The 27022-nt window shown below is 53.4% G+C and overlaps 2 protein-coding genes across 4 annotated transcripts; both read left to right on the forward strand.

The window, feature by feature from the left end:
* The first annotated feature begins 28 nt into the window (after positions 1–28).
* PRAM1 (PML-RARA regulated adaptor molecule 1) lies at positions 29–8797 on the forward strand. Of its 2 annotated transcripts, none has more exons than XM_032092924.1 (10): positions 29–1253; positions 2893–3577; positions 5039–5111; positions 5516–5628; positions 5935–5989; positions 6254–6347; positions 6625–6787; positions 7413–7446; positions 8020–8054; positions 8509–8797. In XM_032092924.1, the coding sequence occupies exons 1-10, from the start codon at positions 1251–1253 to the stop codon at positions 8511–8513; spliced, it is 1260 nt and encodes a 419-aa protein (XP_031948815.1). In that variant the 5' UTR covers positions 29–1250; the 3' UTR covers positions 8514–8797. The 2 variants fall into 2 exon arrangements, with proteins under 2 accessions (XP_031948815.1, XP_031948816.1); XM_032092925.1 differs by having other exon boundaries at positions 38–1253; positions 2893–3121.
* Positions 8798–9495: 698 nt separating this feature from the next.
* Positions 9496–26588, forward strand: LOC116435945 (excitatory amino acid transporter 5-like). Of its 2 annotated transcripts, XM_032092655.1 has the most exons (11): positions 9496–9809; positions 12145–12224; positions 14919–15131; positions 15813–15855; positions 16656–16878; positions 20151–20250; positions 20462–20695; positions 22152–22346; positions 22979–23113; positions 23889–23988; positions 24093–26588. In XM_032092655.1, exons 1-11 carry the CDS (start codon positions 9633–9635, stop codon positions 24228–24230), a joined length of 1638 nt encoding a protein of 545 aa, XP_031948546.1. In that variant the 5' UTR covers positions 9496–9632; the 3' UTR covers positions 24231–26588. The 2 variants fall into 2 exon arrangements, with proteins under 2 accessions (XP_031948546.1, XP_031948547.1); XM_032092656.1 differs by lacking the exon at positions 14919–15131.
* Positions 26589–27022: the final 434 nt, after the last annotated feature.

Below are 27022 nucleotides of genomic sequence, written 5' to 3' on the forward strand. Positions count from 1 at the left end.
CCTCGTCGTCCCCTTCACCCCATCGCCAAACACGGCCCCTCATCCCCCCCCTTCACCATGTCCCCAACAGAGCCCCTACACCCCCATCCCTGCCCTTCAGTGCCTCCCTGCCACCCCTCGTGCCCCAGCACGGCTCTTGGGCCTCCCTCCCCCCACAGACAGGGACGTGCCCTCCCAGGAGCAGTGGGGCAGCTGGGAGGTGGCTGTCGCTGCTGTTTGCCCGTCCTGTGCCCCAGCGTCAGCTCTCCGTGGGTCCAGTGTGGGACCTCCCAGCACCCTCTCTCCATCCCACCCCCAGCTGGTGGGATCAAGCCCTCCAGTGCCCACCTTGGGCACCCACCACCCTCCACAGGACCCCCTGGACCACCACCCTTGGCCAACAGGTGCCTGCCCCAGCCTTCTCCCCATCCTCGAACTCTGTCTTATCCTTAAAATCATCTGCAGGCACCAAGGGCACTGCTGGTGGGACACCTTGCCAAAGGGCTGCAGGGACACACCATCCTGGAGCAGGGACACCAGCACCAACCAGCAGGCCAGAGCACCCCTGCCAGGGCTTGATTCAACCTCTCAGACCATTTGTGCCTCAGAGGCAGTAAACAGTGACACCAGGACAGTTAGACACTGCAATGGCCCAACACGGCACCCTGCCGTGCAGAGCTTCCCCTTGCTTCCCAGAGGAATTAGGCTCTTCAGTGGAGCACATGCCCCGCAGTTTGGGATACTCCAGGAAGCCGTAGTCCTCACCCAGCTCTCCTGTGCTCCCACAGAGCTCAGCTGTGCAGGGCTGTGCTGGTTTTGCCATGAGACCTCCAAGAATCACCTCCACCTTCTGCAAGTCATGTGCAGCTCTGAGACCTGAACTGCAGAGGAATCCTGGGCCACCATTGGACAAGGATATTGCCCACCCTCCTGGTCCCATCCCCTTGCATCCTGCAGTCACTTCCCAAAACTGGGGCTTTTCTCTGGATATGACTCTTAGGCCAGCAGGACTTGGTGGGCCGCGAGTGTCCAACATCAGCAGGGCCAAACTTGTGGTACACCAGGAGCTCCTCCTCCTCTTTCTCCTCCTCCTTGTGCTGTCTCACCATCAGGCAACAGGAACTTCCTGGCGTTGCATACAGCTCCTCACCAGCCGTTAGGAAAGAGCTTCTGGTTTCAAGGGAGGGTGACCTCAGAGAGGCTTGTCCCGAATGCTTCAGGTGGTCTTTAGCAAGGAGACGAGCATACAGGAAAGCATCCACTGATGGAAGATGGTGAGTAAGAGCCAGACCTGGGCTGTATTGGACATGGGGATGGGACACTGGGAGCCATACGTCCTGGCTGGAAGGGTTTTGGGGATGTCCTTGTGAGGGGCTGGATCTGGCTAACACCCTCGCTCCTCCTAAAAGGCAAAGTCCTCCTGTACATCTGAGCTGGATGGAGCTTCAAAGGTCTCTGACCAGTTCCCTGGGCTCAGAGGAAAGTTTGCAGGGTGAACTTGGGCTGAATATAAACATCTAAAAGGAGGAGGCCACACTCCCACTGAGTCCAGGAGAGCCCCCACCAGCACAAAATGGATTGGAAAACCTGGAACTGATCACATTGATGGCAGTGCTGTACACCCAAGGGTTCTTAGCATGTCCCAGCTCATGGAACAGGCCCAAAACTGATCGTTACAAACCACCAAATCATTGAGGTGTCAAAAATCCCAATGGCGTTTTTGGGAATCTGGAAAACATCGCTCTTTTCATCAGTTTGAGTGAAAGCCCCACTGCTGGTATACAGGAAATGGCACATTTGTACTGCTTCACCACTGCTATGCCAAGTGCTACATTTGAGGGTTTACCAGGAAAACTGGCGTGTCTGTTTGGGGAACTCGCACTTTTGTAAGTATGTGTATATACATTTGATCAGTTATGTCTAAAAACATTGCATCAGCTTCTCTCCGTATCAGCCCTTCCCCTGTGAAAATAAAAATTATGCAGTCACAAACCCAAACTGAAATCCCAGAAGGAGAACTCCAGAATCAGAGCATACAGCTCCAGCAAAGCAGCCAGCTCTGGTGCAAAGGGACACTGTGGTCTGGGGACAAGGGGGTTGGAGAAAGATGGCGAGGGTAAGGTGATCCCTCCCCTCTCACAAGGTCCATCTGAGAAGCTTAGGAAAAATGTAGCCCCATCCTGTAGCTTTGTGCCATACCTCCAACCTGGCAGTGCTCTTTCAAGACCTGTTCAGCCTCCTCCTGGCAGCTTTTCTCTGGAGGCTCCAGCGAAAGGGGAATTTTGGCCACTGAGGAAGCTAAAGGCAGCTCTGTGCTGGAGCAGATGTGTCCTGGTTCGTGTGTGCACAGTGTGAACCACACAGGAAAGACACATGTCAGAAAAGTAGGGCAGTCTGCTGCCTCTTGGCCTTGTTTTTTCTGCACATAGGTTTTGGTGGGATGAGTCTCAGCAGTGCCATCCCAGCTTTTCCTTCAGGGAGGGATCCAATGGCCCTGTGTGGTCTCCCCCACCAACTCGTCATGGAAAACAAGACCAGGGCAAGGAGGTTGAGCCAATCTGAGCCCTGGGCAATCTCTGGATCTCAGATTCTGCCTTCAGGAGCTTTGCTACTACCACCCAACCCGTCTGATTTGATGGTCCCTGGCAGTGGACAAAGGGTGGGTCAGACCAAAAGATGCTATGAAATGTCTCCTGGATGCCCTCGAGATGGGGTAACCTGGTCCCAGTTTGGTGCAGCCCAGTGTTGTTTTCTCAGACATGTTTCAGGACCTTTTTGAGCAAAGACCTTGTTTTGTGAAGAAGACTTAGTGTTGAGACCATGTTGAAGGAATACCACATTCCCCAGGGGGAATTTTGACTCATTTTCCTCCATGGTGTTTTAACTGGAACTGTTTTTTCTTAATGGTTGCAGACGCATGTGGAGGAGAGAGACGCTGTGGTGAGGCACCTTCGGGCAAAGTTCCAAGAGAACAGGAAAGAACCTCCCAAAGTGGGTGGCTGGCCAGAGAGTCGCCCTGCAGCCTCCCATGGACCAGAACCAGGACAGATGCCTGCCATGGCCTCCAAGGGTGATCCTCCTCCAGAGCCCCCCTGGAGCAGGAGGGTGGGCTGCAGCAGGGCCTCTCCATCTCACAGTACAGGTCAGAGTCTGGGACAGCCTTCACCACAGCCTGCCTGTGAGACCCCGGCACAAACGGTGCGCCAGAGGAAGGGGATGGCTCAAGATGCCAACTTCCACCCAGTGCCTGCAAAGCCAGGAGGAAATGTGTTCAACAAGAAGGTGGGACCTGGCTCTGCTCCTCCCCACAGGAAGGCAGCCCAGCAGACACGGCCACCCGCCAAAGACAAGGGGGCTCCAGCGGTTCTTGCCAAAGGTGCGGCTGTTGCAGCCCCCCTGTTCTCTGTGGGAGGCCCCCAAAGGGCAGAGCACCCAGTTCTGCCCCGGAGGAAGCCTTTGCCACACGTCAGGGACCTGGGAGTGAAGCCAGCCAAGCCCCAGCGCCCTCCTGTTGTGGATTTGGCAAAGTTCAGAGCAGCTGCGCATCCTGGGACATCTGTCCGTCCTGCCACAGAACCACCAAGGAGTGCTCAGCTGGGTATGGCCAGGCACCTGGAAGTCCCTCAGGGAAGGGTGCTGCTCATTCAGGAAGGAAAATCTCACCAGTTAGAGCCTGCAGCTCCTGGGAGATGGAAATACTGGGAGGGCTGATGGAGAGGTGGGGGCTTTTATAGGCAATAGCATGAGGATGAGAATGAGAGAAAAGGAGAGCAGGTGAAGAAACAAAGTGCCCCGGCCCTGGCTGGGCACAAGTTTCAGGCTCTGGAGTGTTTGTAGGAAGTAAGGTTGGAGTAAGTAACACAGGAGATGTTGCCAAACTGGAGTGAGCCCAAGATGGCTGGGGACTGGAGCACATGGAGAAAGAAAGGCTGAGACCCAGGCTTGTCCAGCTGGGAGGAGAGGGAGGAAGGGGAGATCTCTCTGCCCACAGCTACCTAACAGGGAGAAAATGGGAGCCAGACTCTTCCCAGAGGTGCCTAGGGACAGGCCTGGATGTGATGGGCATGAGCAGTAGGGGAGGTGAGTTAGACACTGCCCTGCCACGCTCCACAGTGGCCTTCCAGATCTAGGCTACTGTGGTGGTTTCTCACAGTTGCTGTTCTGCTAATCCACGCTCCAGGTGATGAAACCAATTTCAAATCTTGCTCAATTTCTCTAACCATGAGAATAGACTTCCCTTCCTTTCCTTAAGAGAACTGAAAAATCAAGCTGGTCTGTGTTATAATTAAAAGGTGTTATCAGGGCTGGCCATGCTGTTGTGCTGGGAGATTCTTACATGACTGGCCCTGACCCAGGGCTGAGCAGCTCTGGTAAAGGAGGGAAGGATCTGCTCCCCCCGTGTCCTACAAACCAGCAGTTTTTCAAGTATTTATTTGTCTCATGGGTCCTGAGGCAAGTTGCAACATCTAGAATTAGATGCCTTGATTTGATCATTTTTGTTATTTTTTAGGGCAATCTTATGATTTTTAGGACCAGGTATCTTTGTATTACTCAGTACCATAAACCAGCAGAGATTTGATGTTGTACTCAGGTCTTCGTGCCCATTTTTGGTTGGTCTGGTTGATCAGGCTGGAGACAAGGCTCATGATAGAATAATGGCATGTTAGCAGAGGTGTGGTCATGCTGGCAATCCTAAAGGGTGCAGCAGCATGTTCTGGCTGATGATAATCCGGAGCACGTGGAGATATTCAGGACTTGCCCTGACTCTGGTACATATCTGAAATTTAGGGGTTTTGCCACATTCATGATACCTGTTTTGGCCTCTTTCCCTCTCCTTCCCTCATTTGTCCAGGAAGAAAGTAACATTAGAACTATACAAATGGGCTATGGAGTAAAAAACTCCTTGCTCTATCAAGATGTGCAGTCACTTTTATCTCCCCACCTCCCCCCGCACTAAATCCAGCCCAGAGTGGCTCTGACCTCAGGGTGGCTGATAGAGCTGAGGAGAAAATATGAAATAATCCCTCCCTGATCCCTCCTGTTCTGCTGTTTGCCACAGGTGACCTGAAGCCAGGCTGTGTTGCATCAGTGCCCACACAGTTCCCAGTGCAGGATGCTCCGAGTGGCACGGGGTAAGGACTGAGGCAACACTGCTATTCCAGGTGGCTTCCAGGCTGTGCCAAGCCACTGAGAAGGACACGAGAGGGGACAGCAAGAGGATATTTGGGTTTTCCTGCCTGCTGCTGGAGCCCAGGGTGTGCAAGCAGCTCCCACAGTGTGAAGCGTGGCCATCCCCTGGGGCTATGTTACCTCACTGGGGCCGTTGCACTCTGCTGCCCGTCCACATCCAGCTGTGGGAGGAGCTGCTGGCACAGGGCACGGGGCTGCTGTCCAGCTCTGCCCCAGAGCCAGGGCCAGTCCATGGCCAGCCCACCTGCTTGTTGCCCACCCTCCTCCTGGCAGCCCTGATTCTGCCATTGGCCCCCAATGCCATCGTTGCAGCAGCACTTCCTAACCATGCTCTGCCTTGCTGCAGGGATGGAGATGAGATATACGACGACGTCGAGCCTGTTGGGTTGGCCAGGAGAAGCCCAGGCCTTCTGCTATCTTCTGTGTCCCAGCTGCCAGTGCATCCCCGCCCCAGAGGAGGTGGGTACAGCAGAAGCTTGGGTGCTGTTTGGGGTGAGACCTGCAGCTCTGAGAGCTGTGAGGCCGCGACGAGCCATGGGCAGCAGCAGGGCCTGTGCTAAGCCTACTGCTCCCCCACACATGAGGGCAGTGGGTTCCTCTTGTAAACGGGCACAGGAAACCCTAATGCCCCCACACTTGGGGGCAAACTCAGGGTTTGGTCCCAGGAGGAGAAAGCTCTTGCTGCTCTTTGTATCCTGTTTTGGCAGGTACTTACACCTCACAGCAGCCTCATGGCAGCACCTCTCCCGGGGTTTGGTTTTACAGGTGGAGATGCTGGCCGAGCCTCGAACAGGGTTACCTTGCTGGCAGCTGCACAGAGGTAACGGGGTTTTTTTACTCTTTCTAAGGGTCCCAAAATGGCCAGGGCTCCTTGCTGTTGTGACAAAGCTGCTGCTTTAATGGTCTCTGCTGGGCTTGCAGTAGGAAGAGCACAAGCTGCAGGCTGTACACCTGGCCAAGAGCCCCCACAGCCTCAGAGCTGGCACAGGGAAATGCAATGGGGAGCAGCCAGCAGGGAGAAGGGGACAGGAGGGAGCAGAGCATGGGGTCATCTGAAACTTCCCATGGCTTTCAATGACTGCAGAGAATCCCAGGTCTCCCAGAAGATGAAGACCAGGACACTCAAGGAATGGAAGAAGGAAGAGAAGATGGACAGGGAGTTTCAGAAGAAATTCAAGGTGAGCAGCAGCGAGTGATCACTTTTCCCTCTGAGCTCCTTCTCCCCTCCTGGGAAGGGTGCAATGCAATGGCAGAAAGGAGCTGTGCTCCCCAGGGACCAGTGATACCCTGATCACATCTTGCCTTGTTCCCCCAGGTCACACCTGCCCCATTCCCCCAGATCAGACCAGTCCCACAGACCATTTGGCTAGAGAGCAATCTGCTTTTTTTCAAGGAGGGAGAGCAGTCAGACCTGCCTGACTCAGCTCCCCTGGGGCACTGCTGTCTGTGTTTCAGTTTGAAGGCAGCATCAACGTCCTGACTCAGATGATGGTCGACCCTGCAGCAACAGAGAGGAGGGGTGGAGGGAAGAACCTGCCACTGAGACGGGGAGAAATCCTTGATGTCATTCAGTTTACAAATCAGGAGCAAATCCTCTGCCGGAACAGCCAGAGGAGATGTAAGTCTGGAGGGGGATGGGGTTTGCCCACAGCAGGGAGCACAGCACAGTTTTGGGAAAAAGTTTCTTCATGCAAACACCCCATGACAGGCCTCCTGACAGACCTCCTCCACCTGTTGGATCTGACAGGTACCCTGCTACCCTGAGAAAGTTCCCACTTTCCTCTGTACAAATGTCCTGCTCTTCCTTCCACTCAGCAGCGGCATTTCTGCTGTGAGCTGGGCTTGTCCTTTCCCTCTGCTAAAAGCCTTTGCAGTCCTCAAAGCCTCCAGGCCACCAGCCCAGCACACCACCCTTTGCCATGGACTCGAACTCTACAAGCTGTGTCTGCACTGAGGGGTGCTTGGGTGGAATGGGCTGCAGATCCCTCAGGCAGAGAGGAAGGGATCAGGCTCTTCCCTGCCAGCTGCCATTCAGCCTGGAGGGCTCCTTCCTGACACTGCCCAGAGCAGGTTCCTCCTGAGGGTCCCACTCGGCTTCCTAGAGCTGGGTTCCTCCTTGTCCCAGCTCTTTCTGGGAACATGAGGTGTTGCTAAACCCTGGGCAGGGACAGGTGCTGGGGTGATTCCCACTGATGCCCTGGTTCCCAGCACAACCTGACATGTTTTTCCTCACTCTCTTGCAGATGGCTACGTGCCCCGGGCTGTGATGCTGCCTCTGTGAGTACCCTTTCCCAGGCCCTTCCTCTCCACTCCATGAGCTGCAACGACTGCTCCATGAGTGGCCAGTACCAAACTAGTCCTGGCTGACAACTCAAAACTACCCAGCTCAGGCTGTGACCATAAGCCTAACACCAGCTGGTTACCCTGAGGTGGAATCTGCCATTTCTGGTGTCAGGAGAGATTGTCACTGGGGCACTGGGAGCACTCCCCAGGCTGTGGTCCCTCATGTGGGACCTGCCCAGACACTGCTTAGAGGCTGCTGCTGGCACAGGATCAGGGTGCAGCCCCTCTGCATGGCCGGATCTGCAGCTCCCGGCGGCCTGGGACAAAGCCACCATGCTGAGAGGGGCCAAGAATCATGTTAACCCCACTCCAGATGGTCCCAGCTCTGCAGGGAGAGCACAGCTCTGGGAGGGGGAAACGGGGCTGCAAGTGGACACCAGAGCCCACAGACATGCCAGGAGAAATGAGACAGATATGGCAGCAGGAGCTGGCCCTTGCCTCGGGGTTGGTGGTGGTGGGGACATGGGAAACCACACTGCCCACAGCACCCCATCTTTGTCCTTGCAGGGACACTGACATCTATGATGACGTTGAGATTTATGGTAGGTGCACAGAACTGCTGCCATACCCCTTCACTGGCCACAGTGACCCCCACACCAGCACCAGGATTCCCCTCCTCCTGACCCCTTGCTGTTTTGCTGCCTTCCCTTTCTCTCTTCCCTCTGTGCAATTCCTCTTCCTCTCCCTGAGGTATCCTTTACTTACTCCCAGTTCCCTAAAGGTCTTCATGTTCCTCTGTTCCCAATTATTTGGACTTCTCTGCACCCTGTTCTCAGCTTGCTCCTTCCACTTGCTGCCAGCCCCAGGGCCCCTTCAATGTCCTTTGAGGTATCCCTGATCCCCCAGACACCTCAGGCTCCCCTTTCCCAAGCAGTTTCTCTCTCCTGACATGCAAACTCCATCCCTGGCTGGCAGTTGGCTCTGAAGATGGAGCTGAATAGAGACAACTGCATTTCAGCTCTACTCACAAGCACACACTTCATCTAATTCTGGCAGGCTGAGCCAACCACACTAGGGCCAAAGGCACAAGACAGCACCACAGAGACTTCCCCAAGGGCTGCAACATGAACAGCATTAGACACCAGGCTGCTTTTGTGAAGGAGCTCTGCTTCCTGTGAGACAGACTGCAAACCCACCGTGTCGCTGCCACGGACAGGCATGGCTGCTCAGCACATGGGGCTGCCCAGATCCCATCCCATGGGGCAGGTGGCCACAGATCCTCAAGTCACACCTTCACTGTAGCTCTGTTTTGTCTGTGTAAAATATGGCAATGTTTCAAGAGGGTTCCATGGCCTTATTTTTTGGGGGGTGGGGAAAGAGGGGTAAAATCAGGCACATAAAGGTTTTAATGTTTTCCCATTCCCAGAGCATCTTCAGCCTGGGACCCTCCTGCCCTTTCATTCTGCACCCTGCTCTGGCCCCAGTGACACTCCTGGCCTGAATCAGAGGCAAACTGGATGTAGAAATACTCTAAAATACCACGAATTATGGACCAGATGCTCCAGAAGCACCTCATGGCCTTGGGGCAGCTTCCCTGGAGAGCTGGCAGGAGGTCAGATCTGTTGGGGCAGGTATTTGTGTGGGAACACTCAGCACCATCCGTTGGTGCCTTGGGCTGGTGTCTGCAACTGCTATGGGAAATCCTCTCATTAACTGGGAAAACTTCCCTTTGCAAACCCTGCCCTCATGAAGCCCTCACAGATGGGGGCAGGATTGGGGTGCACTTGCAGCCGGTGGGGAGCACAAATCTGGTGCAGGACCCAGATCTGGTGGCAGGACCCAACTCCTTCTGGATCAGGAGCAGTGAGAAGAAGGGAGTTCTGGAGCTGGATCCCTGCCCTCAGTCTGCACACTGGCCCCCATCCCTGGGGCTGGAGGGTTAAAGTGGGAGGGTTCGGCACCTCACGGCAGGATGCCAAGCCCAGATTAACCAGTTGAAGACGTCACTTTCCATTATGGGAAAGGCTCCCAAATATCCCTGAAGCTTTTGGTTCTGGGGATTAGCCACCAGCACACTCAGCTCCTGGCACAGAGCAGGGGTCCATCAGCGCTGCGGGGCCTGTGGCCATGAGTGGGGCTGGGAGCTGCTCCCAGGGGCATCATCTGGGTGGCTGAGGACCATGTGGGAGTGGGTCAGGAGAGCTGTGCTGCACTCACTGTCCACCGCCCTCCTGCGCCTCTGGAGATGGCTGCGGGCTTTCTGGTACAAAAATGGCCTCTTGACTCTCTCGATGCTCTCGGTTGTCACTGGATGCCTCCTGGGGTTCCTGCTGCGGGCGCTGGAGCTGACAGACCTGGTAAGCCTGGCTGGGATGGTGATGGGAGTGAGTGGGATGGAGTGGGGCAGGGGGGCAAGCCCTGGTGCCAGTAAGGGTCCCAGATGGGCACAGCCCCAAAAGCAAAGGCTCCTGCTCAAGCAAACCACCTCAGGGCAGGTTTCTGCCCATGGCTTTTTTTTTCTTTTTTTCTTTTCTTTTTTTTTTTTGACCAAAAAGGTGCCAACAAATGCCCAAGCTGTAGGACAAATCCTGCCTCCCTCCAGTGGGAGTGGGGAGGTCTGAGTTGGACTCCATAAGGCTGCAGGAGCCTTGAGGTGGGATGAAGATGGGAAAGGGGGAAATGTTTACTCAGGTGCTAGATGCTCAGTAACAGGCTCCCCCCAACACCACCAGCAGCATCAGGGTCTGAGGGAGGGGGTCCAGGAGATGGGGTTCGAGGGATGGGGTCCTCCCATTACTCTCCCCAGCTGTGTGCAATCAAAGCACATTTCCGTGCTCTGGAGAGGACCCAGCAAATAAATATAGGGTTGGTGGGGAGCCTAGAGGGCTTCGAAGAGTCTCCTTCCTTTGAGGAGCCTTGGAGACAAATGCATTGGAGAAAATGCACCGAAAAGGCACGTTGGCTCAGCATGTTCCAGGAGCATCATGCTGCAAAACGGCCCCGAGCTGAGCTCCACTGACACTGGGCAGCTGGGCCACGGCTCAGCCCTGATCCAGGCGGGGGAATGCTGCTCCGGGAGAGCTCGGCTGGGGCTGGAACATCCCTGTGTTGCCCACTAGGATTTAGAAAAGTCTTGTCATTTCAATTAGGCCCTTCAGCATCAGCGCAGCAGGGATGATCTCATTACTTAATTGAAGCTGGGTGTAATCTCTCTGCATCCCAGTGCACACACCCGTGAGAGCCCAGCAGCCACCCACGCTGGCCATGAGGCTGGCAGTCTTGGGGCTCTGGCCCCTTGTCATCAAGTTTATCCGTCCTCTGCTCCAGCCCCATCCTGCTCTGTTGCCACAGCTCTGCTGTGGGTCTGGCAGCCACTAGAGACTGTCCCCACTAAGACTTTTGTCACAAAATCTGGAGGAGAGCTGGAGAGGTGGCCAGTCCCTGCTTTCCTCCCTGCAGTGGGGAAGTGTCACACAGCTGAGAGACCCACTGGCAAAGAGATGCTCTTCGGATCTGGCATTACCCCTTGCACCCAGCTGGGCCCATCGCAGCTCCGCTCTGCCTGAGCTTCCTGGGGACATCAGCCATGCCCAGGCCACACACTGGGACAGTGCAGGGACAGCACAGGGACAGCGCAGGGACAGCGCAGGGACAGCACAGGGGAGCGATTGAACAGCTGCCTTGGCACCCCTCAAAGCCCCAGCATGGGGTGGTGGCTACTTTGGAGTAACCAAAAACACCTGCTTGTCTTGGGGCCAACTCAGATCCCTCCCTGACACCACTACAGTGGCGCAGTGAAATAGGGGGGTCAGGGATGGAGGGAGGGAAGATGATGGATGGAGGGATGGAGGGATGGATGGATGGATGGATGGATGGATGGATGGAGGGATGGATGGAGGGAGGGATGGATGGAGGGATGGAGGGATGGAGGGATGGAGGGATGGAGGGATGGATGGAGGGTAGAGACAGGGATGGATGGATGGATGGAGGGATGGATGGATGGATGGAGGGATGGATGGATGGAGGCATGGAAGAATGGATGGAGGGTAGAGATAGGGATGGAGGGAAGGAGGGATGCTGGCCAGGCTGCTGATCCCATAGACCCCTCATTCTCCCCTTGGTCATGGCTGTGGGATCCAGACTTTGGGGGATGTCTCTGCAGCCCTTCCCCATGTCCTTGTGAGGGGTGTAGGGGGTGGAGAGATGCCACGGCACCAAGATTGTCCCATGGATGGGCCAGACACCCGGGCTCTCCCTGAGCTCGGCTTTGCCACCTGCAGCCATGAGATATTCCCACCTTTCGTTGCTGCCAGCAGCTTTGGGGCACTTTTGCAGATGCAGCCAAGTCTCTGCTCCCTGATAATGAGTGCAATGACTTTTGGGAGGAGCCAGTGCTGGGGCCATGTGGACTATTCCCTAGATGCCAACAGAACCAAGGATGGTTTTGGGAGGGGACCAACCCCACACGCCCCTGCCTTGTGTACAGCCAGGTTTGCCATGTGGCCAGTATTTCCCATCTGTGAGCCCCCAGTTAAGGGACAGCAGGGAAATGGCATCATGGAGTGCCTCAAGGAGCAGCTGCCAGCTCAGAACGAAGCTCAGAGCTCAGACTGGTTGGGGAAAAGGCAGATTTATCAAGTTTGAGCCCTTAATCCATCATCATTTACCTGACACGCTCTGCTCTATGTGCAGGAGAAGCAGTATTTTTCCTTTCCTGGAGAGCTCCTCATGAGGATGCTGAAGATGCTGATCCTGCCCTTGATCACCTCCAGGTAAGACATCACCTTCTGCTCTAAAGCACCATCTTTCCCTCACATTGAAAAGATCGCCCTGTGACCCCCCATTGAGGAGAGAACCCCAAAGCTGCATGGGGTGAGAATAACCCTGGCTCCAAGCAGCTGGCAAGTCAAGCAGCATCCCCTGGCTTGGTGTCCATCAAACCCCGAGATTTCCCAGCAACAGTCTGGGACAAATCCTCACCTGGATTTGATAGGCACTTGTGCCCAGGTCAGACACCTGCACTGGCTGGGGTGTTTCCCTTCTTTTGGGCAGCTGGTGATGCCAGGACCATCCATGGGCAGTTGTGACGGGCTGTTTAACCTCAAAGCAGATTCCCTTAGAGGGATTTGAGAAAGTTCAGGTAAAAAACATAAGCATCCCTCAGTACTGTGTCTGTGTTTGCAAATCCCGATTTTATTGGCCCATACAGACCTAGAAATAAGGAACAGAGCCAGCAGTCATATTGGGGTCTAATCAAGGTCTTGAAAAGCTTATATGGATTGACATATTGCAAACAATATGTTGTCATGCGCTCATTAGACACACAAAAATTACCAGGTGCTTGTTCCCTCGAGGATGTGTCATTTCTCTGTTATTAGTCAGAGTTTGCTTGTTGTCCCATTTGCCTCTGGTTTATTTTTGAGAGCAGTATGGTCTCTATCCTGGCCACACTTGGCCTGTTCAGTACCATCCCTTATAGAGATGTCTGTACCTCACATCCCTCCCCAAGGTGCCTGAGGGTTTCCCTTCGCTCTCAGCCCTCCTGGCAGCTCAGTTGCTGGGTGGTTGTCTCTGATCACTCTCCTGTCTGTGGGTGCAGGTTCTGCAGAGGCCTCCTGGGAGTTTTCTTTCATGTTGGATTGAACCAGGGATTTTTCTACAATTACTGAATGATGGTAAAGTGGTGTCTTCTCTCTATGCACCATCCCAGAGGGGACTGGGCGAGCTCTGGAGATGGAGCTCTGGAGATCCAAGCCCCAAGTTGGAAAGCACCACCTATGTCAGTGTTGCTTTTGTGGACTCTCTTGAGTTTCCAAGGCCCTTCTCCTCCTGGATATGTGGCTGCTGAAGGGGATCCATAGGCTGGCCACCACGTCAGCCACCCTCTGTGTCCCCAAGGTTGGCACTGACCCTCACAGCCCCTCTATTATGTCCTGACTGAAGGTCAGGGCTTGGCTGGGTCGGCATGCATGTGGGGCACACTGCAGCCCCCAAATGCTCACATTTCATAGAATCCTGGAATATCCTGAGCTAGAAGGGACCCTCAGGGACCATCAGTGCAGCCCCTGGCCCTGCACAGACACCCCAACAACCCCACCCTGGGCATCCCTGAGAGCGCTGTCCAAACGCTCCTGCAGCTCTGGCAGCCTCGGGGCCGGGCCCATTCCCTGGGGAGCCTGGGCAGTGCCCAGCAGCCTCGGGGGGAAGAACCTTTCCCTGAGCTCCATGCCCAGCCCTGACCCAGCTCCAGCCGTTCCCTGGGCTCCTGTCCCTGTCCCAGAGCAGAGCTCAGCCCCTGCCCCTCCGCCTCCCCTCGGGAGGAGCTGCAGCCCCCAGGAGCCTCCCCTCAGTCTCCTCTGCTCCAGCTGAACGAGCCAAGTGCCCTCAGCCGCTCCTCAGACCCTTCCCCAGCTCCGTGTCCCTCCTTTGGACACTCTGCAACAGCTTTGGACCCTTCTGATCTTGTGGTGCCCAGAGTGCCCCCAGCACTGGAGGTGAGGCTGCCCCAGTGCAGAGCAGAGCGGGACAATCCCTCCCTGGCCTGGTGCCCCCCAGGACACGGTGGCCCTTTGGGCTGCCAGGACACACCGGGGACTCAGATCCAACTTGGACCAACCAGGACCCCCAGGTCCCTTCCCACGGCGCTGCTCTCCAGCCTCTCGTTCCCAGTCTGTCCCTGCATCCAGGGCTGCCCCATCCCAGGGCAGGATCCAGCACTTGCCCTGTTAAACATCACATGGTGGGGGAATTTCCCAATCCTCACATTTGTCACAGTCTCTCTGTGGGGCCTTGAGGGTGTCAGCAGTTCCTCCCAAGTGAGTAACCTCAGCAAACCCACTCAGGACCTTCCAGTCCTGCACCCAACTTGTCCCCACCGCCAGCACTGCTCTCCCTGCTGGGGCAGCCTGTAATGCCCTCTCTATTTTTAGCCCAGTGTTGCTGAGAAGTAGCTTATGGGTTACTTCTTAGGAAAGCTTCCATGTGCATGAAATCTGAACCTGCAGCTCTCTCCAGGGGGTGTGGGGTCCATCCCCACCAGGATTTTATGAACCTTGCTGGTACCTTCCTTTGCTGCTCACAGTGACACACAGCAGTGGCACGAGGTGATGGAGATATAAGAGAGCAGTATCTCACAAAAAAGGAGCAGCATCATTTATTCAACATAAAAATACACTAAGAATATAAACTTCTTAACCCTCGTAGAAAACAGAAAACACAGCTAGACCTTGAAAAGGGGCTTGGAGGTGTCTCCTGCCCTTCACAACTCAGCTTGGGTTGTCACAAGCCCATCCTGGGTCTGAGATCCTGTGGGCGCTGGCACAGGAATGTGCAAGAGGTCAGTGATGCCCTTAGGCTTTGGTTTAAAAAAACCTATGGAAATCCCTCCCGCCTTGGAGATTTTGCCCATCAGATGTATCTTGTGCAGTTTGGGGAGCAGACACTGACCACTCTGTTCTGTGCTGCAGCCTCATGTCCGGGCTGGCCACCATGGACTCCAAAGCCTGCGGGAAGATGGGAGTGATCACCATCACCTACTACCTTTGGACGACCTTTATGGCAGTGACCGTGGGGATCATCCTTGTGGTCAGCATCCATCCTGGTGCAGCTGCCCAGAAGGACAACTACTCTGTGCAGAAAGTGGTGCTCAGCTCTGCTGATGCGTTACTGGATTTGATCAGGTGTGTCACAGGATTTCAGGAGCCAGGGCTGTGATAACAAGATCTTCCCAGAAGGTTCTGAGTTCCCAGAAGACACTGAGAACGCGAGGGAAACAGGAGAACCACTGGCCAGGTGCTGGTACCTCCAAGCCCAGCAATGTGGGGTTCGTTTCCCCCCATCCATGTCCCTCTGGCCACTCTGTCACTGCCACTGCTCTCCCAAAGCCATCAGCAAAGAGATGCACTGCAGCAGAGATCAGACAGAGTTGTGTTGCCTGCAAGGCTCAGATTCTCCTCTGCGGCCCCAGCTGGAACATGCCAAGCCTGGAGCTGGCCCAGGGCTGGGTTAAAGCAGCAGATGGGGTTACCTGGGGAGGGGTTGCAGCACAGACCCAGGGGCTGGGGGAGAATCTCAATTTCTGGAGGTACTGGATTGACTAGACCAGGCTCTGAGCAGGGGCCTGCAGATGGCAGATGTCCATCCCAGGCTCAGGCCTTCCACCAATCCCATTTACACATGGTTCTGAGTCCTGCTTTGAGTTCACCTTCCAGCTTTGCTTTGCTTTCAGCTTGCACAGCTGTCATAAGCTGTTGTTGGCTCTCTTCTCCTCCTCTGGACATTGTGCCCACCAGAAGTGCTTCCCAGGATGCTCCCTATGCTCTCACAACACACTCTAACCCTGTGTCATTGGTCTCTTACAGAAACATGTTTCCTTCTAACCTGGTTGAAGCTTCATTCCAGCAGGTGAGTTCATCCCTCTGCGTGCAGCCAGGATGGTGCTCAGCTCCACACGGGGCTGCCTCTTTGCCCACCCACAGCCTGGACAGGAGCCCTTCTCTTCCCCTCCCTTCCCTCCCCTCTCTTCCCCTTCCCCTCTGTTCCCTTCCCTGAACTTCCCCTTCATCCCCCCACACTCACCCCAGGGTGGGCACCCGAAGGCAGGACGGTGCTGGGGGGGCACAGGCTCACAGGAACCCCCGTGCCTGCCCTCTGCCTGCGAGGCTCCTGTACAGAAGCAGCACACATCCCTTCCCTCATCCTGCTCCTGTGCAGAGGCTTCTTAGTCCCTGGGGAGGGGCGGCAGCGGGGTGGGCAGGCAGCAGGCAGGGGAAGGGACACAAAGAAGGGACGCTTGAGGGAAAGTAGAGTGGTCAAAGGGGACAGACTGAGTGGCCAGGCAGGGTGGAGGGACAGGGAAAACAAGCGAACCCACGGCATTGGGAAAGCATCGGTAAAGCTCGCAGGAGGAGGGACGGAGGGACCAGAGCGCTACCCCAGGGCTGCGCTGGCGTCCCGCAGGGGACCCGACTCACCAACAGCGCCAGTCTGCTCTGCAGCCTTGGCTGAGGACGGGCTGCAGCCAACAGCCACAGCTCCCCGTGCCTGTCTCTCATTGCTTGTTTCCACCAGGCTTTTACTGCCTGGAAACCAAACCTTTAACTTCCAGGAGCACCCAGCCTAGGGCTGGGGCTGGCTTTGCCTCCGTGTTCAGAGCAGGATGAAGCTCATGCCAGCATAACCTCCCTCCTTTGCTTCTGTTCCAGTATCGAACTGTTCTTGTCCCAGTGGTGAAGTCTCCTGGTTTTCAAAAGATCCCAGGAAAACCTGTCAATTTTATTTACTTTGCACCTGATGACAAAAACCCTGAAATCCATCGGCCTGTGTTCCTTGAGCTGACACCATCACCCGAGATGACCTACAGGACCCTGGCTGGGACCAGCAATGAGATGAATGTCCTGGGGATTGTCATCTTCTCAGCAACCATAGGTACCTGCTCCTCCATAGGCCCAGAGGCAGCCCAGGGTGGCCACAGCTGTGGTCACTGAGCTAAAGATGTGGGACAAGATTCTTTTAGCTTTAATTGCCCCAGTCCCTGGGAACCAGAGGACAGCTCCAGGCCCAGCACAGAGCTCGTACCAAGGCCCCTGTCAGCACCACCTGAGGTGGAGCTCACTGCAGCTGTAGGCACTGGGAAGGCTGTTTCCACCCCCTATTTCCCACATGAGCCTTCACAGCCCTGCAGGTCCTGAGGGTTTTCAAACCATTACATAAGCTGGGGAGTCCTTCTAATGAGGTCTGAAGTGAGGTATAATTTTGCCTGGGACACAGCTCGCCACAATGACCCAAACCCTTCACACTGAGTGTTCAGCCCCTGAGCAGGCAGGATGTGACAGTGGGGTCAGACTTGGTGCTGTTACAAATATATGGGAATTCCCAACAGGACTTTCTGAAGGAGGTAGGGAAGCATCCTGCATTGAACAGCTTGCAATCCTGTGTGGACAAGGTGCTCGGCAGCAATTTCGGGAAGGAAGAAGGAGCAGAAGTCATGAAGAGACACGTGCAAGAGAGGAGGTTTAAAGGGGAGAAAGTCATTGAAAGGAGGAACTTGGAGCTGGCTCAAAGTGTAAGAAGAGGACATGGGGTGCAAGGCTGAGGGAGAAAGGGAGGAGGGAGGGATCAGGAAGGAAAAAGAGTAGGAGGCAGTAAGATGAGCATGGTGGCAGGATTATGTGTAGGTTAAGAGGTGAGGGCAAGGAGCTTGAACTTTGTGTATAAGGAACCAGAAAGCCAATTAGAGGATTTGAGATGCAGAGGCAGCGCAGCCAGCACAGCACTGGAGTGCGCTGGACTGTGGTCAGAGACACGGAGAGCGGCCAGTTCTAAATGTGAGACCTCAGAGGAGTTGGTCACAGCGAGACTGGGCAGAGCCAGACCCACTGACAGATCCTTACAGCCAGAAGATGTCTCTGGCAGTCTCCTGTCCTAGCAACCAACACCCTCTGCAGACCTTGGACACCCAGGAAAGGTGCTGAGCTCCTGCCCACAGGACACGTGCCCTTCTCCAGCCCTGCCAAACCTGCAAGGAGAAGCTGCTTTTCTCTTCTAAGATTACACTTCACCACCCCTCCAGCGTGGGAGTGGGATCAGCCTGAGTTAGGAGGCAGTGGGAGATCACCTGAGCCAGCCCCAGCCACCTGCACTCCCCATGTTTTGCCCAGGACAGATTAGAGCTCCACAAAGCCACAGACTGGCAGAGCATCACCTGCACCAGACACGGGCAGCTTGATAAAGGGCATTTGTACACCCACAGGATGCTTTCCCTATGAGGAGAGGCTGAATTAATGGGGTTTGCCTGGCAGAAAAGAGGAGAGGGATAGGCAGGGCACCACAGCTCTCTACCTTGGGAAATGGGGATCACCTCCTCCGTGCAGCAAGGTGGGGGGGCCAGGTGGAAGCTGGTCAAGCTCTCAGTAAAGTGTATTTGTGTTCAACACCAAAACTAGGCAGGTTGTGGGGCTGTGGGTGTCCATGCAGCACCCACTGAGTACCCAGAGTGACTTTGCTTTGAGGGGTGACCCCACACAGCTACTCCAGCTCTGACAGTTCTTCACTGTCCCTGAGGGCCTCTCTGTTGCTTTTGAAACCCATCAGAGGGCAGAGCTTTCAAGACCCTTGCAGGAATCTCTCCATTTGCTTGGGCCATGTCTCCCAAATCAGCTCTGTAGGACCTGAAGAGAAATGACTTTCTTCCAAAGCAGCTGTTGTGTCCACCCAATACTGATGAATATCCACAGAGCTGGTATTTAAACACGCCAAGCCTTGTCTCATTTCTGAAAGTTCTGGCAAATGTGAACCCACCTCATCTCTCTTTTGAGCAAGGCAGGAGATCCAACCACCAACCAAGGGCTTCTTGGAGTCCTCAACCCTGAAGAGTGAAGAGGGATGAGCAGGACAAGATCCTGTCTATATTCTTCTTTTCCAAGATGAAACAGACACCTGCACAGTGCTTCAAAATTAATTTTAGCCAACACAGGAAGAAGGCCTTGCACCAAGCTGGAAACAAGATGGCCAAATGCTCAAAGGTTCCTTTTCCCTTTACTTGATAGGTTCTTGGAAAACCTCCAGTGAAAGCAATGGGGTTTAGCACTGGAAGACAGGACAGCACCATACCCATTCCTGTATTTCTGCTCTAGTATTCCTTGAACAGAAAATTAGGCTGGTTTAGGTTAATGCAACAACATCAAAAGAAAAAAACAGACTTGTCGCAGCGGGGATTACTGCAACAAGTATATTTCAAACCAGGAGTCCCATGGAAAGCGAAGTATATATGGACAGATTCGTGGTAGATGTTTCAGAGATGTTTATTTCTCCAGCCGCATGGCCGGGGCTCAGCTCAGGAGCTCCGCAGTCACGGGACCCGAGGGTCCTTGGCCACCCCGGGGAACACAAACCAACCACTGGGGAACGAGGCTGAGCAGGGGCAGGGAAACCCCGTGTCTCCCGCCCAGGGCCCCTCTCCCAGGGCTCCATGGCAGGGGAGGGACCCCAACACAGACTTAGGAGAGAAGGCTTAATGCCTGTATCTAAGCAACTCACTCAGATCCTTCCTGACACATCACTGTACAGCCACACGTGTTGTCACCACCACGGCACAGCCTGTGAGCCACCAGCACTGCACAGCCCAGCCCACAGGGGAACCGGGCACGGGACCGGGGGCCCGAGCACTGCTCAGTCACCGTGTGGCAGCCAGGACCCCTTTCACTCCAGAGCAGGGCAGGGATGCAGCAAAGCATCACATCCTCAGCTAGAGAGAGCCCTACCACACCTGGTCCTTAAAAGAATTCCATTTTTATTTCCAGAATTCCTTATTCTTGTATTACCAAAGCAATCCAGCAATTATAGCAATCCAGATATCCACTTAATCCAGCTAATCCACAGTTTATCCATCCCAGGAAATGACTCTTCCAGCATTGAGCAGCAGTGAAGTTCATCTGTTTTCTGTGCAAGGAAGAGTCCAAATCCCGGATTTGGGTCTGGTGGGGCTTTGTGAGAAAATACCAGGAACACAAGCCAGGTGCTTGTATTTGCTTGGAGCAAAGAATGGCCGTGACTCCTAAGAGCACATGGCAACCTGTACGAAATCAGGTTTTGCCCGGTGAGCCCCATTCTGTGGCCACCGGACCCTCAAGACACTCGGCTTGACAGGTGCTGCTCCCGTGGTGCTCCCGAGTAATGCAACCTGCTGTGCTTGGTTGCAGGACTTCTCCTGGGAAAAATGGGCGAGCGAGGAGCCCCGCTGGTTAACGTGTGCCAGTGTCTGAACGAAGCAGTGATGAAAATTGTCTCGATGGCCGTTTGGTAAATCTGGTTTTGATTGATTCATTGATTGATTGATTTTCTTTCCTGCTATCTGATGGCAATGCCGGTTGCACGTCTGCAAGTGTGTGTTGTGAGGACTGAATTTGCTTTCATACGACTGTACCACACAGTACCAAACACTGCAATGTCTGTCCTGCAGTGCTCCAGTGATTGCTGCATCCTCATGATTTTTTATGCTTATTCTTTGCAGGTACTTTCCCTTTGGCATTGTATTTCTCATAGCTGGAAAGATCTTGGAGATGGAAGATCCATCCATTATAGGACAGAAGCTGGGACTGTATGTCATTACAGTTGTGTCAGGGCTTGCCTTCCACGGAATCATCCTCTTACCTCTGCTTTTTGTGCTCATCACCAAGAAAAACCCCTTTGCTTTCATTCAGGGAATACTGCAAGCCTTGCTGATCGCCTTAGCTACATCCTCCAGGTAGGAAAACGTGGCTGGAACCTGCAGATACCACAGAGCAGGGATCTGGTTTAGCAAGAGAGACATGGCTGTGTCCGGCCAGGTGAGCTCTGGGAGGACAGGTGTGACTCAAAGGAAAATTACACTCCAGCACTATTTGAAATGAGAATGCTCCTGGTTTAGGAGGAAGCAGACGCTTGGCCCTGCCCTGGGTGACAGACCTGGGCAGCTCGTGGTGCTCTTCCACTCACCCTCTCCCAGGGTTTTCCCAGAGCAAACCAGCAATGTTTTTGTGTGTGCATGCACACTTCATTAAATTGCTGCAGTTTTCTTTCCATGCATTCAAACTAGGACTGTAGGTGCTTTATAAACTGCATGGGGTTAAAGCTCTTCTGAACACTTTACTGACAATCTAACATCAACTACAGTGTATCCCAAGTTCATCCACAGAAAAATCTTGCCTATTTTGAAAAGACTTTAATCAATTTAGATTATATTTATCTATTCTATTTTCATTGAAATACTTTCCTTATAACAATGAAAAAAACCTTCACACTATAAACTACCACCCCTTCCAGAAGACACACAAATTCAAACATTTTCCTGGAGAACATTTGACCAGGCAAAGGGTTTTTCTGGCCTGCCTGTTGCTCCTCCCCATAATCCCAATAAAACCACCTAGACTGTGCCTCCCTTCCCCAGTGCCCACCGCTGCAACTCTTGCTTCTGCAACTCTTCATGACCTGGACCTGGGTCTCCAGCTCTGTTTCTGTCAGGCTTCTCCTCCCTCTGCTCTGCAGCCAGCTAAGGGAGAGAGAGCTGCCTCAGAGAGAACACCCTGCTCCTTGTCCCAGCCCCACGGTCTGTGCCCAGGGCTGGGGCCACCGTGCTGCATCCAGAGCCTTTCCCAAATGCAGTCCCTGCCTCCCAGAGTCTGTCACAAGCCCATCGACTTCCTTTCCGTGGTTTCCTTTCTTCAGCCTGTTCTTCTTCCTCCATTCCTCATCCCAGTTCCTGTGGGACAGTTGTCTTCATGCTAGACAGAAACGAGAGAGAAAGGTCAGGGGTGGAGAAGCTGAGGCAGGCATCCCTCATGGAGGAGACAGGTGAGGACAACAGGGGTCTCGCTGGACCTCAGCACAGCCATACCACACTCCAGGAGGTGCTGCAGGATTCATCTGGGCACCAGGGATGTTCAACAGAGCTGCAGCCATGGCACACAGCTCCTTAAAGTGGCGCCTTCAGCCACTGAAAGGACATTCTGACATTTTCTCTCTCAGCCTGCAGCTCACTTGGCTAATGATGTCTATTCCCCAGATGGTGAGAACTGAAGAGACTTTTCACTGCTACTGCAGTTTGTGTAACATTGAGGTATCCACCCTTGGGAGGGCTGGTATTTCTGTCCCATCACACTGACTCCAGCTTAGAAAGCTCAACACAAATGACAAGCAATTACTGCTCATTTCTTGTCCTGCAGCTCAGCCACCCTGCCCATCACCCTCAAGTGTCTCCTGGAGAACAACGGCATCGACAGGCGCGTGGCGCGGTTCGTGCTCCCCGTCGGGGCCACCATCAACATGGACGGCACCGCGCTCTACGAGGCAGTCGCTGCCATCTTCATTGCCCAGGTCAATGAGTATGAACTGGATTTGGGACAAATTATAACTATAAGGTAAAAGTTTCTTTGTAGCAGCCAGATTATTTCTCTCTATTCCTATTTATAGATATTAGGACAACCTCTTGCATTTTTGCCATTTGCAGAGATCTTGTTAATGCACAGCGACATTTGCTGGGAAGCTGAGGAGGAGGGGAGGGTGCAGCATGCCCCAGTCCCTGTGCTGTGTACCAGGGAAAGCTGGACTGGCTCTGCACCCCAGAATCCACTGCAAGTCAAGGACTTTGCCTGTAGGGAAAAGCCCAGCTGCCCAGACGTGTGGCTGGAGCAGGTCAGCGCTGCAGGGCTGAGCACAGAAGGATTTGTGCAGGTGCCATTTACTTCCCTTCAGGAATGGGATAGCCTCATTTTATAAACAGGGAAATAAAGCATGGAACTAAATAATAATTAAATACATCTGCAAATATTTAATAATTTTAAGGAGGGACTCCCTACCCTGAAGGCAAGAGGAGAGCACAGAGCCAGGGCACCCGCTGCCAGCCCCTGCTCTGCACAGGGGAATTTGTGATAACACCTGGGAGCAGGAAGGTGGAGGAAGTCAGATCCAATCCAATCCTTCCACACAGGAATAACTCACTTTGCCATGCAAACACGCTGGTCTGAATTGCACAGCTGCCTTCTCTTTGCAGCATCACGGCCTCAGCAGCCAGCATTGGGGCCGCTGGGATCCCGCAGTCCGGGCTCGTCACCATGGTCATTGTGCTCACCTCCGTGGGGCTGCCCACCGAGGACATCACCCTCATCATCGCCGTCGACTGGGCTCTGTAAGTGCTCTCCAGGCCACTGCCACAGGCAGTGACCAGTGTCAGTTCATGGTGATGGATCTTCCTCTTGATGGATGAAACCAGATTGCTCTCGAGACAGAAACTGATGCTGGATTACACTTGTCACAGACAAATAAACACACAGCTTGTGAAATGTGCCATTCTAAAGTACTAAGATAAAAACAAAGCAAGTCATTAGGTGAGAAACCACAAAGAGCAGATGCTGAGTTACAGAACCAACACATGGGTGGCTGGTTTGTACTTCACAGGGCCCCAGGGAGAAGAGGGAACAGTGCCAAGTATCACGGCTGCTTTTCTCTTTCCCTCATATAAAGGAAGGTTAACACACCACCAATTCGACCTTTCAGCATCACAGGGTACCCAGCACCACTGGCACCTTCTACTGATGTGAGAGGTAGACAAGAGAGGAGCAGTGGCTGGATCTACAGGATTTCTCCTCAAGAGGCATCTCAAGGAGTTTTATGACTTGCTGAGGCGCTCTCCCTGCACTGAGCACAACAGTGGCTGTCCCAGTTTGGGAGGCGGCACTGGCAGGTCCCTGCACTGCTCACACAGGCAGGGTGAGACAGATGCTGCCCCAGCACAGGGCTCACATAGGGACTGTTTTCTCTCTGTATCTGCAAAACCAACACAGCCTTTGCCAACACCAGTGGGAGGGACATTCAGGACGGGGGCTGACATGTTCCAAAGCCATCAACACCCCGGGCACGCTGGCTGTGGCCACCCCCTGCATCCTGGCACTGTCTCTCCGCAGGGACCGACTACGAACAATGACCAACGTCCTTGGTGACGCCCTGGCTGCTGGCATCATAGCACACGTCTGCGAGAAGGACTTTGCCCCAAAGCCCGCCCCAGTATGTAGGGCATGGTGGAGGGCAGGGGGTCGTGGGACATGACAGAACAGGCACAAGGCACCTGCTCACTCCAGAAATTAAAACTGTGTTCTTTCTTTTTGCAGCAAGACCCAGTGAGCAACACGGACAAGTTTCCTTCTGCAGAGACCTCACACCTGCATCCCAAAGACAATGTGATTGAAATGATTGACGAAACCTTGTTGGACCAGACAGGAGTTCACTATAACATCTGCCAGGTGTAGATAACAGCATTCCTGCTCCTGGGAATGACATCTTGGTGCTAAACACTGACACTGTGAGTGTCACATATGGATGCTCTGCAAGATAAAGGCCTTACTTGGCACAAAAGTGGGAAAAGCCTCTCTTATCCTTTGAAGACTGTGGGACTCCCAGCAGGCACTCAAAGACCATGGCTCTGCCACTGATGGGCAGGCAACCAGCTCCTCCCTGCGCCTGAGGACACAGCTGGGAGCTCACTGCCCTGTCTTAAATGGCTGGGTTTGAAGGATTTATAACTCCCATTTTTCCAAGCTCAGCTATTTTTGAAAGTTAGGGAGGTGAGCAGGTGTTAGCAGACTGGATTTGGTGAGAATGCAGTAGGGATGGGGCATAACTCCGAACCCTCTGGCCAGCAGCTCTTCCCTGGAAGCCAGGCTGTGCTCCAGAAGCTTTTGTTTTCCTTATTATAGAGATTATTTTTTTTAATCCTTGCTTTTTATTTTACTATTGGGTTCTCATCTAAAAACTAAGATTACGTGAATTTTTGTCCAGAGCTCAAAATCTAAGTTGGACATAACTGGATTTCCCATCTGGCAGGTAACAGACAGGATGGCTGAGCTGTTGCACTCTCTCAGGGACAGTGGGATCCACTGGCTGGAGGGAAGGAAGGACCAGCTGTACACCTGTTTCTACAGCTGTTTTATTACAGACAACTAATTAACCAGGCCCAACTGCAACTGCATTGATTTTCCCAGCTAAGGATCTGTCCCCAAGCTCAAATTCCAATTACAGCCTTAAAATCCAGGCTTCCCAGGGCAGCCTTCTACACAAAAGCCTTTTATACCAAGGATTCATCTCACTGAATTAATTTGTCTCTCAAAATGTCACCTCATCCCTTTTCCCCCTCTTGATCTTTCCTGCCACAGCATTAGGACTCGTAACACAGCTCAGACCCATACTCACATCACTGAACTGTTCTCCAATTGCACATAAAGAAAACATTTTCTGTGCAGAATTCTTTCATGCTGAAGTCAGAGGCTATAAAATTTTTTTTAAGTTAGAAGAAATATTCATTCCAGTTTTGCCAAATGAAAAGCAGAAACTATTAAATATCATAAACCAGCTTTTGCACAAGAACTACTCATCTTCTATTAACTTACAAAAGCCTTCACAGAGTTAGAATCCTGGGCAATGTAAGCTTGAGACACTGCTGCTAACTTTGGCCTTTCTCACCCTCTCTCCTTGGTGAGGTTAATTAATACCTTCTTAAACATTACAGCCCAACTGCTCTTCAATAGCAGCAGTCACATCATTTGCAAGCCCAAAAAAATCACATTTCAAATCAATCTCTGCAGCTTCCCCAGACATCCCTCCCTCCTTCCCATATCATTTATGATCACCTTGATACACGCTGGTTCAGCATCACTGGCTCTGAAGGGTTTTTTGGTTGTTCCTCTGTATCAGGAGTGAGCTCAGCCACCCAAAATGCCCTGGGAGATGCTGGTGAACACTGGGGAGGCCCCAGGCAGCCCCAGCTCTGGGACAAGGATCCAAGTATCCTGTCTGTCTGCAACAGTTACCCACATCCCCCAAACACAGCTGGACAGACACCTCCAATGCACCTGCTCCAAGGCAGTAATTAAACCAGGCAAGATTTATGAGACCTTTCTGGTGCAGTCTCTGGTGCATGGGAGCGCCCGCATCCCTCACTGGATGCCCCGGGTGAGTCCAGGCCGACCAGCACAGGCAGCAGAGACGAGCCCCACTTTCACATCCCCTCTCCTCTCACTAATGAGCTCTGGATATTACAGCACACAATTAACCCTGCAAGAAAAGGCAGGACAGAATGTCCATGGCAGAGGTCCTTGAGTAAGTGCTGGGGCTGCAGGATGAGCCTCTGGGCAGTCACTCCCATCACTGGGCTCTGGCTGCTGCAGACCAGACCACCTTATGCCCTGCCCTGGAAGCTGCAAGTCATACTAAAACAACTTAAGAGCACATTCTCGAGCTCACTGCAACAAAGAACAAATAATTACTGAAAAAACTGAATATTGTATCTCAGTAATAAATCTAGAGCTGGTGAAGCTAACCCCACTCTGTACAACTTGCCCCAGGAGCTGCAAGTCCGGTGCTTTATCAATCCCAGAATGGTTTGGATTGGAAAGGAGCTTAAAGCTCATCTTCCATTCCCTGCCATGGGCAGGAACACCTTCCACTAGACCAGGTTGCTCCAAGCCCTGTTCAACCTGGCCTTGAAAGCGTTGGTAACATCTCTAAGTATCTGGCGGGATACACATTAGCAGAGAAGTTTTGATTTTGGAAATCAGCAGGGAGTATGTTGGTGCTAGTAAGGTTAAAATAAAGTGTCATGCCAGAGCCCACACAGCCTTGGGCCTTGTGACAAATACAGCAAGGGAGACCTTTTGAGCCCAGCAGCCTCAAAACTGGGCTGTCATCACTGTGCCCCTCTAACAGGATAAAACAAGGGGAAAAAATAATTCAAGTGCTTCTGAAAGTCTCTCTGTGATCTGGTATAGAGGGAAGGCATTGTTATTGATGGGGAAAAGCTAAAGGCAGCAAGGACAATCCATCTTCAGCACTGCACAGGAGAGGCACCTGAACACCTTTAACTGGGTGGAAATTGTGGAAAAGTAAACAAAGCAGATTTACAAGATGGCCCAGCTGGTGAGGGGCCCACTGTCCCAGCCTTTGCCCTTAGGATGGCACCATCCCAACCCCACCTGTGTTTTCAATAATCTGCTGCTGAGGGAACACTGACACCAGTGCTCAGGGGGGAACAGCAGCCTCCCTGTGC

Source organism: Corvus moneduloides, chromosome 28 (assembly GCF_009650955.1).
Source record: "Corvus moneduloides isolate bCorMon1 chromosome 28, bCorMon1.pri, whole genome shotgun sequence".
NCBI classification, from domain to species: Eukaryota; Metazoa; Chordata; class Aves; order Passeriformes; family Corvidae; genus Corvus; species Corvus moneduloides.

Bases quoted from the DNA above. Each gene is read 5' to 3' on its own strand.
- PRAM1 (XM_032092924.1), top strand. The intron at 3,578-5,038 runs GTATGGCCAGGC...TGTTTGCCACAG, and splicing joins ACCAAGGAGTGCTCAGCTGG to GTGACCTGAAGCCAGGCTGT. The intron at 5,629-5,934 runs GTGGGTACAGCA...TTGGTTTTACAG, and splicing joins GCATCCCCGCCCCAGAGGAG to GTGGAGATGCTGGCCGAGCC.
- LOC116435945 (XM_032092655.1), top strand. From the start codon at position 9,633: ATGTGGGAGTGGGTCAGGAGAGCTGTGCTGCACTCACTGTCCACCGCC. The intron at 16,879-20,150 runs GTACCTGCTCCT...GCTTGGTTGCAG, and splicing joins CATCTTCTCAGCAACCATAG to GACTTCTCCTGGGAAAAATG. The intron at 23,989-24,092 runs GTATGTAGGGCA...TTCTTTTTGCAG, and splicing joins TTGCCCCAAAGCCCGCCCCA to CAAGACCCAGTGAGCAACAC.